General features: G+C 34.0%; 1 protein-coding gene across 2 annotated transcripts; it reads left to right on the plus strand.

Annotated features, from left to right (window-relative positions):
• The first annotated feature begins 4,740 nt into the window (after positions 1 to 4,740).
• On the plus strand, positions 4,741 to 14,069 carry LOC122593633 (dynamin-like protein ARC5). 2 transcript variants are annotated; one of them, XM_043766059.1, is made up of 19 exons: positions 4,741 to 5,156; positions 5,739 to 5,903; positions 6,007 to 6,129; positions 6,605 to 6,826; positions 7,951 to 8,084; positions 8,173 to 8,265; positions 9,460 to 9,523; positions 9,603 to 9,651; positions 9,783 to 9,865; positions 10,561 to 10,718; positions 10,885 to 10,945; positions 11,014 to 11,076; positions 11,666 to 11,766; positions 11,844 to 11,901; positions 11,971 to 12,034; positions 12,619 to 12,791; positions 12,907 to 13,071; positions 13,498 to 13,619; positions 13,828 to 14,069. In XM_043766059.1, exons 1-18 carry the CDS (start codon positions 4,815 to 4,817, stop codon positions 13,564 to 13,566), a joined length of 2,187 nt encoding a protein of 728 aa, XP_043621994.1. In that variant the 5' UTR covers positions 4,741 to 4,814; the 3' UTR covers positions 13,567 to 13,619; positions 13,828 to 14,069. The 2 variants fall into 2 exon arrangements, with proteins under 2 accessions (XP_043621994.1, XP_043621995.1); XM_043766060.1 differs by having other exon boundaries at positions 11,971 to 12,031.
• The last annotated feature ends 4,196 nt before the right edge of the window (positions 14,070 to 18,265 follow it).

The raw sequence follows: 18,265 nt of genomic DNA on the forward strand, positions 1-18,265 counted from the left end.
TTTTATTTGGTTGGTTTAGATTCAATTAATTAATTCATTGTCATCTTTATTAGTAGTGTAATTGTTTGGTAATTAAACTTCTTTTGATTGTTTTTTTAATTTTTAATGTTTTTTGAATTTTGATATTGTTTTTTCAAACACGAGGGTATTTTAAATATATTGTTTGTATGTATAATGTTGTAGGTCTTTTAAAGCGTTTCATATATTGTGTTATTGTACCGCATATATAATCTCTTATTAAACATGGGTTGTGTACCGTGTAAAAGATTATATGAAAGAAGTTCGAACTAAACATTCTTTGAAAATTAATCTGTGTATGACACATCCTCCGTAATACCCAAATATATATATGCTTGTAGTTGGGTTTCTTAGGCAAGTTGCCAAATTTAACTCAACTTTGTTAGTCAATGCAACATCAGTAGAACTATATACAACAATGACGATACATCAATGATGTGCCAACCTAATATAAGTTTTGAAGTAGAAATTAACCGACTCACGCATGCAGTTTGATTTATGGTTTCGGGTATAGAACCAACCATTTCGGCCTAATCGAAGCATTATAATTTGTGACCCTTTTCAACTCAAATATCGAACCAGATCTTCTCCTAACTTCCCTCATAGTGTGTGACGACCCCCACTTGCTTGCCCATGTGTATAAAGCGAGGAAACAAATGTTAGATTAACGACCGCGTCAAACATAAACAAAAATCATAAAAGGAAATAACTTATAACAATTTTTCTATACTATTATTTTGTGATTATATTTATTATTTAATACATGGGTTATACTATTTACACACACAATGCAAGAAACTATTTACACTTACCCTAGACGCAGCGTCCTTATTCGTACGGAGCATCTAAGACGCTGTGTACATTGCCATACACGGCGTCTAAATGTTGTGTAGATAGAAAACACAACATCCTTAGATGTACACAACATCCTTGTTAACTAGATGCTGCATACATTGCTATACGCAACGTCTACACGTTGTGTAGATAGAAAATGCAGCGTACGTTCTTGTACGTGACGTCTAACTCCTAGACGCAACGTACGTTAATATACGCAACGTCTATTTTTAAAAGTGTATTATAAAAATGGCCTGAAAGCCCATGTATTATATACTATTTAAAATATGGGATGTAGTTAAAATGCAAAAATGATAATCGTGTATTTAACATAAAATTTAAGGCGTACGTTTTTGATATATATATATATATATAGGGAAATGCTAAATACAGCTCCAAGGGCTGTATTTAACGTGCATAAAAAAACTTGTACCTTACATATTAAAAGTCCGCCCCCTGATTTTCATGGTAAATGTACAAACAATTTATGCACCTTAAACACAACCCTAAGTGCTGTATTTAGCAAACCCCATATATATATATATATATGGAAAAGTTAAATTAGAGACTCCTTATTTTAGGGACTGTTAGGGACTCCTTCAACTTCCTTCTCCGGCCACCACCACCATCATCTCTGACCACCACCACCACCACCATGATCATCTCCGACCACCACCATGATCCTCCGGCAACGGCGACCATCTCTGGCGAGACTTACATATGTGTAAGTAACTTACACATGTTTTAAGTACAATTTTGTTTAGGTAGATCACTCATCACCGGTCACCCCTTATGACCTATTACCCTCTATGACCTATCACACTATGACCTATTACCCTCAATGACCTATCACCCCCACCAGTTTTGGTTTATGAATATCCTTAAGGGCGAAACCCGCTTCGAATCATAATTTTTACTCAACTTACACATGTGTAAGTCTCGCCGGAGATGTCGCCAGAGATGAATATGGCCAGAGATGTCGCCGGAGATGATCAGTGGTGATTAGATCTGATGAAAATGGACGGTCTAGATCGAGTCCCTAACAGTCCCTAAAATAAGGAGTCTCTAATCTAACCCATCCCTATATAAATAAGGTATAACTTTTTTTTATACACATTAACACAAACATCAAGATTGTATAATACAATACAATGTAACAAATATTTTAAACTGTTAATATAGAAAGTGATCATCAAAGATTTTTTAGAAGATATATTGCAATTGCAATATATATATATATATATTATAGAGATATAGAGTATAAGGTAACTAAAAATTACTCACGAATTGAATCTACTTCTTTCTAAAAATAAGATGAACTCTTATTACCATATACAAAATGTTTTTAGGTCTCTATAAATAAGGGCGGCAGGCCGGCAGCGATGTGTAGGTGACGTATCCATCTACAAAATCCCAAACTCGAAAATCGTTTATTCTTGTTTACGCGCACGTACAATATGTTCAGTTGAAAAAAAGAAAAGAATTCAAATCTTTCTGCAATGAAGAAGTCTTCAATTATTTATGTTGTGGATGATGAAAAGTATAGCGAAATTCAACCCGATCAGGAGCTATTTATTAATTGTTTGTCTTCAGACCAAAGACTCAAGTGACGTGTACCGTAAAGCTTACCAACAAATCAAATCTTTGGAATATGGCATTCAATGTGAAAACCACACATCCGAATCTCTACTAATTAATTTGCAAAACCAAACAAATTAAGGTACGTATTATCAAACCACGTGACACATGTGAAATCGTAATCACGAGAAAGGCTCAAAAAGTAATGCCTCTTCCTTGCGAGATCGCCAATGAACAGTTTTTGATCGAGAGATTGTTTGTCCCGGAAGATACTACTACTACTAGTTCCCTCTCAACTATATTTAGATCCGAAGATTGGAGAAAATATATAAACGAAAAGCAACTTAAGGTGGTCATGACTGCTGATCGTGATGGTATATATCGTAGCTAGGCCTACTGCTTCAGCGCCACCGCTTAATTTTGATGAGGTGGAAGACGAGGTGCAGGGGAAACATTCATCTTTTTTGATCACAAGGTGTTTTGACAGCATGTTATACTATTTGGCTAAATTTCTACATCATGTTTTTTTACCAGGAGAGAATCGTTTAGTAATTACTCGTACTAATTATTAGCTAAAACTACTTCTACTTTTGATTGTTTTTCATCTTTCTTTTTTTCTTCTTCTTTGGATTTGGATGTTGGTTATTGTTTTTTTTCTAAACATATAGATGATGACGTACCTAGCTTAAGTACTATTAACGCTAGTAAATAGGTCAAAGTCCACTAATACTAGTCAACCTAATGCATAGCTACGGCCAAGTACCACTTGGGTTGTAGCTCATCCTCTCCAGGCCGCAGCCCCTTGGTTGCTTGGTCATAGCTACGGCCAGACACCTAGGCCGTAGCCTTTCCCTAGCAAGCCGCAACCTTCCTGCTGCTGGTTGTGACTATAGCCAAGGCTTTAGGCCGGAAGTTCCAGGACGTCGGTTATAACGACGTCTAACAAACGCTGCAACAACTTTGTCTCTTTCTCACAATAGACAAATGCTTACTTATAAAACGACACACCGAATAAACGTCTACCTGCAGATCAAGCGTCACGATTTGGGACCAATGCACACGTCTACCTTCAGGACGAGCGTCATGGTTGGGGACCAACATGCTGACCTACCCTTGACCTCTATAAATACCCCTCCATTGTCCTACTTCTAGGACCAATGAACAACACACAAAAACACACACACACACACACACACACTTCACACTTGGTGGCGTGAGATCAACACCTTGATTTCACACCAGTTGGGAATTGCCAGCAAGTCCAAAGTATCTTTCAAACCCCTTTTTCCATACAAGATTAACTCTTAGACCTTAAGTGAGATTCCTTGCTTAAACAATGGAGTAATAATTAAGAGAGCTAGCTTTGCAATTGATTAATAATGCTATACTACTTGTCAAATTTCTGTTGCCGAAACGAGATGATGTGGGATTATGGGTTAATTAAACTTATTATATAATCGTATACGATGACTTTATGTGTATGTAAATTAAAGTACTCAAATTCGTGTTCTAACTTACATTCGATCATTCTATTACGTTTTTAGTTTTTGCTGCTTCTTTGTGTTTCTAATTTTTATTGTTATTGTGTTTCTTAACTTCTATTCTATTACAAGGTCAAAATTGAAACATATGATATTTACATGATAGAATTTTGTCCATCTTCTTTTTATTATCTGTGATCCATAAGGAACATATGGAACACAACCAATTAGGGTTGAGCATGGGTCAGTTTTAGTCGATCTAAAACTGAAACTCAAACCAATCTGTTTGGTTTTTAGAAAACCAAAACTATTGGTGTACCTAAAAAAGAACATGGATAAATTCTACTCTAGCGGTCAAGGTCAGAGCTTTTAGGGTTTATTTGTTTTTCTAACCATTATCTGACTCAATTAATAAAGTGATTGGATAGATAAATAATATCGGTATGGATTAAATTTTATATAAATGATGAAAAACACCTCCAATCTTTGCATAAGGTGAAAATTTAACCTTTTATCTCTATTTCTAGAAGTAAATGTGTTAATCATTTAATCAAGTTATGCTACTTTGAAAAACGACATGGATTGTTTCTTAATTTTTTTTATTTTACTAATAATCCCGTTACCAAACACATGTTACAATCTCGTTGTAACTTTATTTCAATTATTAAAAGTCACCATCATAATTCATACAACACGAAAGGAACCAAAAAGTGTGGAAATGGAGGGAAACCAAACCAAAATAAAGGGAAAAAAAAAAATCAAGATAAAATAAACTATAATTGCCACACACTACTCATATTAAAAACCTACTTTTTCCCTCATTCATTCATTCAAAACAACATAAAACAAAAAAGTCAAAATAAAAACAAAACACACCAACTATACATCCAGTCTACACATACAATGGCGACACCTGAGAAGACGGCGGCGACGGTGGCCGGAGAATACGAAAACCAGTCAAAACTATATGAAGCATACAATGAACTACATGGGTTAGCCCAAGAATTTGAGACACCATTTGATGCACCGGCGGTGTTGGTGGTGGGGCATCAAACTGACGGAAAAAGTGCATTGGTTGAAGCTTTAATGGGGTTTCAGTTTAATCATGTCGGTGGGGGTACGAAAACAAGGAGGCCTGTTACACTTCATATGAAGTTTAATCCTGAATGTGATGAACCTGTTTGTCATTTGGTCTGTGACAATGATTCTTGTGTTGTTCAAGAAAAATCTTTGAAAGAAGTTCAGGTATATTGAAATTTCATATTCTCCACACTGTCAAACTTGGTATATCAGTGTTCCCTTTTAATGTTCCCCTAAATGTTAGAAATTGGTTTTTTGTTATCTCTTTGGGAGCGATAATAATTTTTGGCTCAAATTTTCCTTCATCGTGTACTTGTCTCAGGTTGACCATTTGTGTTGGTTAGTTTGATTAATGTTCAATCAAAATGATGTAATTGGTATGAATGTTGAGACTGTGAGAGCCTAATCATTTATGCAACTTGTGATTTATTTGTTGAGGTGTGTAACTATTAGCACTGAGAGCAAGTAATGAGTCTTTTATATACTTTGCCCAGAAAAAATATGTTTATATTAAGACGTTTTTATTATTCTATCATGATAACTAAATCTTGTTTATTACTATCAGATTTTTTATTTTTATTTTTTATAAATGCCTAGTTAGGGAACTAAACTACTATGTCTTTAGTAAATATTCTCTAGACAATGGACTTTTTAACAGTTAGCATCTGTACATACTAGAGATCATACATGTAATTAATACTCATTATGTTGGCGATCATTATTTAGTCTTTTTGTGACATTACATAGGAATACATAGAAGCTGAGAACATGAGACTAGAGCGTGAAACCTGCCAGTTTTCTTCCAAGGAGATAATTGTCAGAGTTGAATACAAATACTGTCCAAATCTTACCATTATAGACACTCCTGGTCTTGTTGCCCCTGCACCTGGACCAAAAAACCGAGCATTACAGGTAAGTTTTTGATAATAATGGAGTATATGTGCGCATTTAATGCTCTTCCATTAAAAAGTAGAATTCTTGATCATTAAATGTCTTAATTATATAATATATATAGGCTCAATCTCGTGCCGTGGAGTCTTTAGTTCGTGCAAAAATGCAGCATAAGGAGTTCATTGTACTATGCCTTGAAGATTGCAATGACTGGAGCAATGCAACTACTAGAAGGGTAGTCATGCAAGTATGTGCTTTTGTTGTACCAGATTCTGCTAATTAGTCCTGACTGACATCTAATGATAGTTATGGAACCAGAGGTGGCAACATGGGTTGGTTGGATAAGCCAAATAGGGTTTGGGTTGAAACATGACATGTTTTAGTAATGATCCAAAGAAGCCTGGTTGGATGTGTTTGGTTAAATGCTGTCCTGGCAACTTTTTTTTTTTGTCCATTTGTGCTAAGCTATGAACTGTTATTACCAATAAGATATTATTACAGTGATAAGTTAAACCCGTATATATCACAAGAGCTATGCACTAAAAGTAGACTTTGGGTGACTTTAGTTTCAACCAATAATACAACCCAAATCAACCCAGTAATAAGTGATTGACTGATTGGGTCGAAATTTCAACCTCTAAATGGAGGATAAGGGATTATTGATTTGAATAATGAAGGTCTGCTACTTGTCAAGGTTAAATATTTATGTGACTCGTTTGCAGATTGATCCTGAACTTTCCAGGACTGTAGTTGTCTCAACTAAGTTGGATACCAAAATACCTCAGTTCGCACGTGCTTCAGATGTTGAAGTTTTCCTTTCTCCACCAGCTTCCGTACTTGATGGTTTCATGCTTGGAGATTCACCTTTTTTCACATCTGTACCATCAGGACGAGTTGGTTCTGAACCTGAATCAGTTTACAGATCCAATGATGAGTTTAAACAGGTATTCCCTTCAATTCTTGAGAATAATAAATTGGGCATATTTTCCTTACCTATTCTGTAAATAATATCAATATGAATGTTATGGTTTATCTAATCAAGTATGTTAGAGTTAGACTACATGTAACAAAAGGGTGGGTTGGGTTTTGGGTCAAAATGGGTAAGTAATTAGTGCGAGTTAGACCGGGACAGGTCCTGCTGGGCTTACCCATAAACACTTTGTTATATATGTATTACTATTATAAATAAAAATGTGTGGAAAATGAAGACGATACAAAAACTAAATCGATTAAATCACCCATAGTTTATGTGACGATTTAGGTATTTAAATACATTTCGGATGGCTTTGACCCATTTGATCCACTTCCTTTCAGCTAAATCTTTTGACTTGAACCTGTTTGAAACTGAATGAACCCAGCGCAATCAATCTTTGGGCAAATGGGATTAAATTGCTATTCCAAGTTTTACCTTGAAGTTAACTCTTAGGCAAATATCTCTTCAAATACATAGTTTGGGTCATAGCCATGGACAAATGCACAACTTAAATATCCTCTCTTACTGACAAATCGGTAAATTTAAAGTTATCAGCCCATTTAGTAAGGAACGGGTCGTTTCTGATCGTTTATCTCTAATATGTCAAACGAGTTATATAAAAAGAAACAGGTTCAACGGGTCAAACAATGCCAAAAGTCATTAGAAGTGTATTGTATTGCTGTACCTGGGCTGTGAGGGCTCTCAGCCACATGGATAATTCAATGTGCACCATAAATGATCATCTTGCCCAGAAATGACTTGGAAAAATAGGGAAATTCCAATGAATTGGGCCTTTGATATCAAATAGAGTGTTATCTGATCCCTAAGTTTTCTCGACCTACCCAGTCCTGTATGGTCTTAGATACAGGTACCCTTTTGTTTATTAATGTATAAAGCTTCTTAGGTCATTTTATTCAAAAAATTTCTCTAATCACATTTGATACACTAGTTTTTCACATGAAGTTCAAAAATTTTTACAGAAAGTGTTTTGAGTCAGTTACCAGACCTACCTAACCCACCCATTCGCCACTTCTACTTAATATGAAGAAATGAGAAAAGGACCACTGTAAGTATTCATATTCTCTATTGTTGTAGGCTATTTCTCTAAGAGAGATGGAAGATGTTACATCTTTGGAGGAAAAGCTTGGTCGCTCTCTATCAAAGCAAGAAAGAAGCAGAATAGGAGTTAGCAGCCTAAAGTTATTCTTGGAAGAATTGCTGATGAAAAGGTACCATGTCTTTAGTACACTTATCAGGCTAGAAACATTATTACTGAATTCTTCTTTTTTAAGTGTTTGACTTCTACTTGCTTTCAAGGTATATGGATAGCGTTCCCTTGATCATTCCTCTTCTTGAGAAGGAGTATCGAGGTACCACTCGGAAGCTAAATGATATCAATCAGGAACTCAGGTTTACACTTACTATGAGTTTTTAGCTTCATGTTTTTTAGTTTTTGAATATTATCTATACTACATTATAAAGCATTTACTCCCTCCTTTTTTTTCAACTAAATATCTGATAACCCCAAAATACCCATCTCGGTTGTTTACTAATTTACACATATCCACCTAATATACCTATAATACCCTTAATGAAATTATTTACAACATACATCCCTCAACCATAGCTATCAGTACATTACCCCTTTTACATCAATCACTTTTTTATTAATAACCACACTGCTACCGCCACCAACGCCGCTACCGTTGCATCGCACGTGCATTTGGCTAGTATAATAATGGAAATTGATAATAGTACCACATCTCTTTATAAATCTACCATTATTGCGTATTATATATTTGTATCGTCTGCTATAACAGTTGTACAGTGTGGTACATTAATAAAAAATAGTGCTACTAATATGGGCTCCCTATAATAATAGGAACCTGAGGTTTTTAAATTAAATCAGTAATTTTTGTATATATATATAGAGGGGACAATCAAATAAGAACAGTCTTAAAATAAGAACGGTGAGAACACTTAAAAAACATCACTTTTATGCATTAAAAGTCCATAAACTAACATAGTGCTTAACTAATTATCATTATTTAAGTGTATAACAACACATTGGCCTGTCAAAATCAAGAAAATCATGTTTTTTGTTTTGTGCATCCATCTTGGATGCATATTCTTCAAAATGATGCATCCACCAAAAAACGTGATTTTTTCGATTTTGACGGATCAATGTGTTGTTAAACAATTAAATAATGATAATTAGTTATGCACTATGTTAGTTATATGGACTTTTAATGCATCAAAATGATGTTTTTTATGTGTTCTCACTGTTCTTATTTTAAGACTGTTCTCACTGGAGTGTTACCCTATATACAGATATATGTATATATATATATATGTAGATGTAGATATTACAAAAAAAAAGGGTAATTGGATGGGAACTCCCTGATCCCATGTACCATTTGGTACCCACTAATCCCCCAGCTAGGCTAGTGTCCAGGTGAATCTCAACCACTTAATAATCCCCTGATTATCTCAAGTTTGCCTTTGGCAAGACTCGAACCCAAGACCTCTCCTGGAAAGTGGTGGCTGGTGGCCTATGTAGATATTACAAGTGATAAACTTCTTTTGCTTTTGATGTTCTTGTAGTGCATTAGATGAAGTAAAACTAAAGGAGAAAGCAAGAGCTTTTCATGTTCTTTTCCTGACCAAGGTTTCATTCATGTCGAATTTTCTTTGATTATATATTTCTGTAATGTTTGGTCTTTTAACTCTCTTTATTTGTATCACAGTTATCACTGTTATTAAAAGGGTCAGTTGTTGCACCTCCGGATAAATTTGGTTAGTAAATTTTCCCGGACTTACAAAGCTTTCCTGTATTTCCCATCCTTATTCCGTAAAAATTCTCAATATTGATCTCGGACATTTAGCATACATAATACTCAGTTGTTTTGTTTTTCTAATGGTTGTAGGGGAAACACTTCAAGATGAGAGGGTTAATGGAGGAGCATTAATCGGTATTGATGGCTCTCAGTTTCCACTCAAGCTGATACCTGTAAGCTTTGAAAGTCTATAATCCCATTTCCTTTTCGGGTTGCTGATGAATTTTTGTTGACTCATTACAATCTATGCTTAAAATGATTGTTTTGGAGTCAACATGCCTTTGCCCTTGCGGTATCAAGGTGGCCCATCAACCAAGAAGTTGTGGGTTTAAGTCTCAAACTCTCACTTGAGTTATAGGTATATTAAAAGTTGTGTAATTGTTTGTGAGCCTTTGCCTTTCAAAAAAAATGGTCAATATGGAAATAAACCAGCTATTCGTCTCGGTATCTATATGCACTTCTAGTGTGGATTTGAGGTGGCATCTGTGACCCACTTATAAATGGGTCAATTGGGATATGTTTTATATCAAAAGGGTCAAATATGGCATAATTAAAACTAGCCTTAAGGAAAAGGGGGGTTAAATAGCTAATGAAAAAAAGTTAACTTAAAAGGAAATGGACTTTGAGCTTCACTTAAAGTATATTGTGTAAACAAGTTAAATCTTTCATTATCAGATTATTATGCGAGTTATATAGTTTTTCACATATGGTTTATTATAAAAGACATTAATTATTTTGTTCAAACAGTGTTTCGGGTCAACCCAACCTGGCCTGTTTAGTCCCCACCAACATACACACCAGATGAAAACAAACAATTTTTTGCCATCACTACTTGTATCAAATGGGAAATTGTTCTCCTTGTATTCAGAATGCAGGCATGCGTCTATATGGTGGTGCTCAGTATCATCGTGCTATGGCTGAATTTCGGTTTGTCGTTGGAGGGATAAAATGCCCTCCAATTACACGTGAAGAAATCGTAAATGCATGTGGAGTGGAAGATATTCATGACGGAACAAACTACTCTAGGTCCCTCCCATTCAATTTTTTATCTTTGATAATCCTTCCTGATTTTCTATCTTATTAGCTTACAACTTCCTGTATATCTGTTAATCCTTTTCTGATTTTCTATTCTATTAGCTTAAAAGTTTCTGTATATCTGTTAATCCTTTCTTCCCTTGTTTTAAAACTCTAGGACTGCATGCGTTATTGCTGTTGCAAAAGCTCGTGATACTTTTGAACCTTTTCTTCATCAGGTATATTCATTCTTTTTGTTTTATTTATTAAATCTGCATGTTTTACTAAATTTCTCCTTTTTTTACAGTTGGGTAGTCGGCTTCTTTACATTCTTAAGAGATTGCTTCCCATCTCCGTTTATCTTCTTCAGGTAGGGCCTCTGTAAATTACAGTGATTTTTGGATATGGGTTTTGGAAGCTGGTTATAAAATATTAAATAATGAGAATTATATAGTCAAAATTAATAAAACGTGTTGTAATGCATAGGATATAGTTTTTTGATTTGCTTCGGCTGTTTGAAGTTGTAATAATCAGATAAATTGGCTATTTAGCTGATCGATTTGAGTTCAAGTTATCTAAGAAACTAAAATGTGACAAAGATTTCTCTATCAGTTATAATAATTTTAACATAATGTATATATTAATAATATTATTAGTTTTTTTATTTCAAAAGTTTGTCATTTAGTTTTCCAACTACCGATAAAAAATGTGAGTGAATTTTCTTTAAAATTGATGTAAATAAGAAACTCAGTTATTTAATCAGTGTTGTTGTATGTTTAAAACTGATTTAGTAGTAACAAGACAAGCGCAGTAACTTTATTCAAAAACTCGCAACCAGTAGTACCAACCTAAAGTTGCTATATCAGTAATCTGTTTCTAAACACATTCAAACACCTCCAATATTTTGATGCATTTCACTTCTAATACAACTCATTCACTACCCCTCACTGTTACAACAGAAAGAGGGAGAATTCTTGAGTGGCCATGAAGTTTTTCTGAGACGTGTGTCTTCCGCATTCAATAACTTTGCTGAATCCACTGAGCGATCTTGCAATGAAAAGTAACATATAATTACTTCGTATTACTCCATCTTGTTCGCTTCATGGTATTCTTTATAACTTATTGAACTATCTACAGATGTATGGAGGATTTAATAAGCACCACACGCTATGTGACCTGGTCCCTACACAATAAGGTTGTTATGAACATCAATCCCTAATTGAATTTGTTTTCATATCTTCTCAACTTTTAAATTGTTTTGCAGAATCGAGCTGGGCTACGTCAGTTTTTGGATTCTTTTGGTGGAGCAGAACAGCCTGGAAATGGTGGTAATTTTTTACGTTTTGCATTCTTGCTGTCGTTCTCTGTTGTCTTCATTTACTTTGGTACCATTGATGTGTTTCTAAAGAAATAAAGTTATGGTTATGGTTATGCAAGGATGAATGAGAATGTATGAAGTCCACAATAGGAAGAGAAGAGATAATTGAGGAGAATAGTAGATACTCAGCCAATTTGGAGTAGCATTATCTTTAACGGGTCAAATGAGAATATAATTTGGAGTATGCATTACCTTTAAAGGGTCAAATGGCTAAACGGTTTTACTTGAGAAAATGGTAATTGGGGTTGAAACTGAAAGGGTTTAAATATGACTGTTTTCTTAATGTGTAAAACCTTCTGAATCTTGCTCAAATGTCTAGATTGTTATTGTGATATTATAGTTTTGTTAAATTCTGTTTGACACTACGTTTTGATAATATATAAGGTTTGGGTAAAAAGTGTCTCAGGTCAACCGACACTGACCTGATTAACTTGTACCCAAAATACACGTTTTCACCCGCCTATTTGCCACCTTTTGGAAATATTTAACCAAAGAAAAACCTGGCTCTAAATTTAAGACCTTGTTTGATCTTAGGTACTGACTCGAGTACGAGTGTTCAGACCACAGAAACAAGATTGGCAGATCTTTTGGATAGCACACTTTGGAACAGGAGGCTAGCCCCTTCGTCTGAACGCATTGTTTATGCTTTGGTACAACAAATATTTCATGGCATCAGAGAATATTTCCTGGCTTCAGCCGAGTTAAAGGTGATTGTTTACATGCTATATGCCTATTTCAATCTTCTAATACTCCAAGGCAGGTGTATCATTCATTCATACCAGAATGGCTCATATATACATAAATATTAATGTTTCCTTGCAGTTCAATTGCTTTTTCTTAATGCCGGTTGTAGACAAATTGCCTGCACTCCTTCGAGAGGATCTAGAATCCGCATTTGAGGATGATCTAGATAATGTTTTTGATATTACTAATCTACGGCATTCATTAGGGCAACGAAAGCGAGAAACCGAAATTGAGATGAAGCGGGTATTTATACATATTATATCCATATTCCCAATGTGATTAGACTTTTTGACTATAGGTGGAAGAATGATCTGGTCAAAATTACCAGGGGCAGAGGGTTGGGTTGTCACAAGACTAATTGTTGTCCTATGTTTACGTAAACAATTAGTTTGTCAAATATGATTAAAAAAGTTACGTTATTTCACTAACACTCTAAATTCTTATATACAAATGTTAGGATATTCCAATAAGAAGTAAATTTAGGCAACTTGTGATCTCTTGACCTGTTCAACCCGTTTTTTAAGCTATAATTTGTGTTGTGCCACTGGAGATAAAACATAAACATAACTTACATTGGCCCATTCTTAAGTAAATGGGTCATAATCGTCACATTTGATCACAATGAATCACATTGTGATCTACTTTTATTTGATCTTGGCATGCTTGCAGATACAGAGGCTTAAAGACAAATTTAGAAAGATCCATGAGCAACTTAGTTTACATCAAGTAATGCCATGACCAGGACCTTTTCTATAAGATGCGAGTTCAGACTTCCATCATTTCAAATTATGGTAAATCGGCTAATCAATCTTTAGTGTTTTATGTATAAACATACAATAGATGACTAGATGTGATGGCTACTTCAATATTTGTTTGAATCATGAAGTTATGTTTGCTTTGAAGATTAATGAGCTCGACTAACAACTCATCTACAAGTACAAGATAGAATTATTCTTAGATCAGGGTAACTTACACATCTTCAATGTGGTTTCCTTGCAGATATCGTCCCCGTCGTGAAGACGTGAAGTAAATACAGACTGCCCCTATGGTGATTCTATTTTTTTTCCTTTAAATTTGTAGCCAAGTAACCTAAAATGATCGAAGTACCTTTATCTCTACATGATATCTATCTGGTAACCAAATATCATGTGTACAAAAGCCTATGTGATCTCTTGCTGCATTGGAAATTTGTTTTCAAACATAGCTATTATAGTTTATAGTTTATAAATTGTGTTTTTAGATGGCTGGCCGTTGTTTATTGACATAATCACTCAGCAATTATCCCAAATTAAACTTGAATTAATGGCTTAATGCCCACTTAGTAAAATAGCCCAATGATTACATTCATGTTACGTGTCTAAGCTCTCTTTTGAACCATCATTCCATTCTACACAATAAGTCAATAATGCAAGCCGTCGATTTGAATCAAGGTGCCTCATTTCAACTTTCAAGCGGTGATTAAACGTGGATATGTATATACATATAGCCATCAACCATCTCCAATGCAACCTCTATGCCTCGAGTTTTCGGTCTGTAGTGTCGGGCTCTTCAACATGATGTGTTTGAGGGTCAGCGATATGGCTATGGCATTGGTTGACCAATGTTAGTTTTTCTTAGTTTTGTAACGGGATATAATTTTTAGAACACATGAGGCTCTCTAGCGCAGACCCGGTTAAGACAATGTAAGCTAAATCTCCGGTTGCGAGCAAATGATTCACACCTTTCAAAAAATATATATATATATATATATATATTATTGTTGTCAGCATAACGACACAATTTTTAACACCCAAAAGATAAGGGTATTCGCGGTTTCGTTTTTGATGAATACGGGAACCGGACCGGTAAATATATTTTGTGAAATTTTCGAAGCATACCGGCCATTTAAGTGGAGGCGAATGGTTAGACTGGACCATTGAAAATCCGGTCCGATTTGTTGGTTTTGCGGCTTTCACATTTACGATAACTTTTTGATGTCTACAGTTACGAGATTGGATGAGGCCGCAGAACAAAAGCACACCCAGTAATCAAATGAAGCACGTGTCAAAATTAAAAGAAAGAAAATACAAAGGGTCTGTTTGGCAAGGGGCTTTTAAGGGCTTTTAGGAGCTTAAAAGCCCCGAGCTTTTAAATATAAGCTCATTAGCCCTGTTTGGAAACGCATTCAAATTTAAAAGCCACAGCCCCAAAAAGCCCCGAAAGGTCTTTAAAATAAAAGCTCGTAGGAAGAGAGTTGAAAAAAAGCCCCAGCCCCTAGCCCCAACCTCAAGCTCCAGCCCCAAGCCCTTAACTACAGCCCCAGCTCCAAGCTTTTGTGCCAAACATACCCAAACTTTGAATGCTAAGAATGTCTATGGAAAATATGCAACCACTTGACATGATATTCTTCTTTTTAATGTTTTCCTAATGTAGTGTTCTTTTAATTAATATGTGTGTCTTGTAATTAAAATTTGGTAGTAGAATGTGGTTGGGGGTAAAGAATGGGTTAAGCGTGATAAACATGTGATAGTAATAGTCATTTTTTAGGGTCATGAATATTACCATTGGGACCAATGGTTTAAGATTGAGGATATTTATATACATATAACCACCTTAAGATCGAGAATATCGCGGTTCATGGCGCAAAAGGAATACAAAAGTGAGAGATTCATTTAACTAGTTATTAAATTACAATATAAGCTCTATAAATTAATATCCGATAAATTAATAACTTTGACAAAATTAATAATTTGTTTGGTCTTAAGTTGGGACCAGTATAAAATTGGACACAAATCTATAAAATAATAAAATATTCCAAAGTTCTAATATTTTTTTTTTGTCTAAAATGAATCTACAGTCCCTTGTTTCTTTTTTTTTTAACTTTAAATCCATGTCGAATTTGTATACATCTTTAAATTTCTCCATTACACTTAAAACTTGATACATTGTCTTATTGTATGGTAACAAAAAGTTGTGAAACGTTGTTGTTGCCGCTTGCAATGCTTTTTTCCGAGTGATCTGTTTCAAAACTACTGTATCATCCTCAACTTTGTCATTAACTAGATTTTAAACAGTATCCGTCATAATTTCTTCAATGTTTCGAGCCTCATAACATTCTTTATTTTCACGAGGATAATCTCGCAATGCATTTACATCCGTTTTGTGCTAATAATGAATACCCGTAATCAAACTCTCAAGCTCCGAATGTCTTCTCCGGAGTTTACGTCGTTTAAATTACTTGAGCCGGTTGGATTCATCGAGCGAATTTTACCGTGTCGAAAGTAATTTGCTATGGACTCTTGATTCATTTAATGTGTGAATATATATTATACATGAAAATTTTGAAGGGAATACGTAAACCTCTTTAAATAAATAATTTATTAATTTATCGATATAATAATATCTCGTTAAGTTAATTGAATATTTTAGTCTCAACATTATTAATTTATACATGTTTTACACTACATTTATTGGATGATTTAACTTATTTAAACTTGCAAGCCTGAATGTGTATGTAAGTATGAACATGTCCCATTAAAGTCTATGAGAGTTTATATGGAATTTACTATTTTAAATTCATAGCCTTCGAAAGAGAATAATTATGAATTCACTCGATTTTAAGTTTTTAATCATCTTGACAATATTGGTGAGATTCTTCTTTGGACATGATAAAGTTTATATTGTTATAAAGCTAAGTTTATATAATGTAATGGTTTATAAAAAGTAATGACATAACGTTGCGGTGTTGTGGACTTAAAAAAAGTCCAAAACTGGTGCTCTTAGAGCATATGGCCGGTATGGGTTCGGGTTGGGGTTTGATGTGGGCGAGGACCGAGGTGGTGTTAATAATCAATGACACACCACATTGTTCAACATAAAGATGCATGCCATGAGGCTTCGTCCAAAGACCTCATGGCGTAGAGGATAAATGTAGGTCAATTTTCGTGTAGCTTGTAATTGGACGTAACGTTTTCTGATTTTTTTGAAATTAAATCATTCTCTTAATAGATCTCTTCTTGTCCTTCGATCTTCAAAGAATGCAGCATTGTATTATTGTAAGTTTCTTGTTCCAACATTTCTTTTTACAAGTTCTAAATTTTAATGCAGACATTCTTCCCTCCTATACATTTGCAACTCATTCTTTCTAAAATCGGTCATCCCCATATAGAGCGGTTTTCTAGTTCTCACACATAATATACAAATAGCGCCAGAGGTGGTTTGGGGACTTAAAGATAATTATGGGTATAAATAATGTATGTGTAATAAGATAAAAATGATGTAATGTTGATATGATATCCGTGGTTGTTGTGGGTCAAAACTATCATATTTAGATCTCTAATGGAACAAAATATTTGTAGCTAAAATAAGTAGTCGTCTAATTAATTGATAAAATCTTTAATTTGATACGAAGGACTTGTAATAACTAGATAAATGAATTAACTTCATCATATAGATCACTCTGATATAAGTTTCTGTCTTATGACGTGACAGTTTTTTTAGAATATAATTATCTAACTAACCTAATACCCGTATAATGTACGATATCTAAGTATATTTTATCATAAAGAAATTCGAATATGTTTCCATCCATGAGTTATATATAAATTGTGGGTTAAAGTAAACTGATGATCGAAACTAAGTTATAATAAACAGTATTCATAAATATAAGAGTGAATTTCATATTTCCCCTTCTTAAACCATACAAATATCATATATACCCAACTCAAATACATAATATCATATTTCCCCTTCTTAAATGCTATAAATATCATATATACCTAATTAATAATTTAATAGTATTTAAAGTTCTTTAATAATTGTTAACTCGATTTTATACATTAGCTACCATTATACTTTTTTCATTTTCTCTTTTAAACACCAGTATCATTTACAGTTTTACACAATGAGCTATCAAAATTAAATAATGAATCAGCTAATTTGTATAATCTAATTTACAAATAATTTCTAACTTCAAAGTTTATTAAAAAACTAAAATATAATTAAAGTTCTTGAATAAAAAGTGAACCTAAGACACACGAGAAATGCATGCGAATTTTTAGACGAACAAGATAAAACAATTCATTATTATTGAAATGGCATTAATGAATAGTTTGATTATTACAAATACAAATGTTATGAATTTGATCCAAAATATTACTATGACATAAGAATTTGGTGAAAACGTGAGATATAAACCATACATATCATGTTATGACACTCATATCCTAAACATGAATTTAAATACTATCAAAAACTACTCATTGCATTTTATCTGTCAACTACTCACTTATACGTATCACATTGCAAAAAAATTCACATATACTTGTTTGTCAAGATCAATAGATAAATAAAATAGTCGAGAGTTTTGTTTTTCTTAAGAGAAAGAAAGATTAAAATAGCCATTAACATAGTTACAAATAATTGTTAAGTGTTTTAATTATTTAAAAATTATTAAATT

The sequence above is a fragment of the Erigeron canadensis genome, chromosome 3, assembly GCF_010389155.1.
Source record: "Erigeron canadensis isolate Cc75 chromosome 3, C_canadensis_v1, whole genome shotgun sequence".
Lineage (NCBI taxonomy): Eukaryota > Viridiplantae > Streptophyta > Magnoliopsida > Asterales > Asteraceae > Erigeron > Erigeron canadensis.

Excerpts from the sequence above, each read along its gene's own strand:
- LOC122593633 (XM_043766059.1), top strand. The coding sequence starts at position 4,815 with ATGGCGACACCTGAGAAGACGGCGGCGACGGTGGCCGGAGAATACGAA. Across the intron at positions 5,157-5,738 it reads AATCTTTGAAAGAAGTTCAG|GAATACATAGAAGCTGAGAA; the intron begins GTATATTGAAAT and ends GACATTACATAG. Across the intron at positions 12,792-12,906 it reads TGGCTTCAGCCGAGTTAAAG|TTCAATTGCTTTTTCTTAAT; the intron begins GTGATTGTTTAC and ends GTTTCCTTGCAG.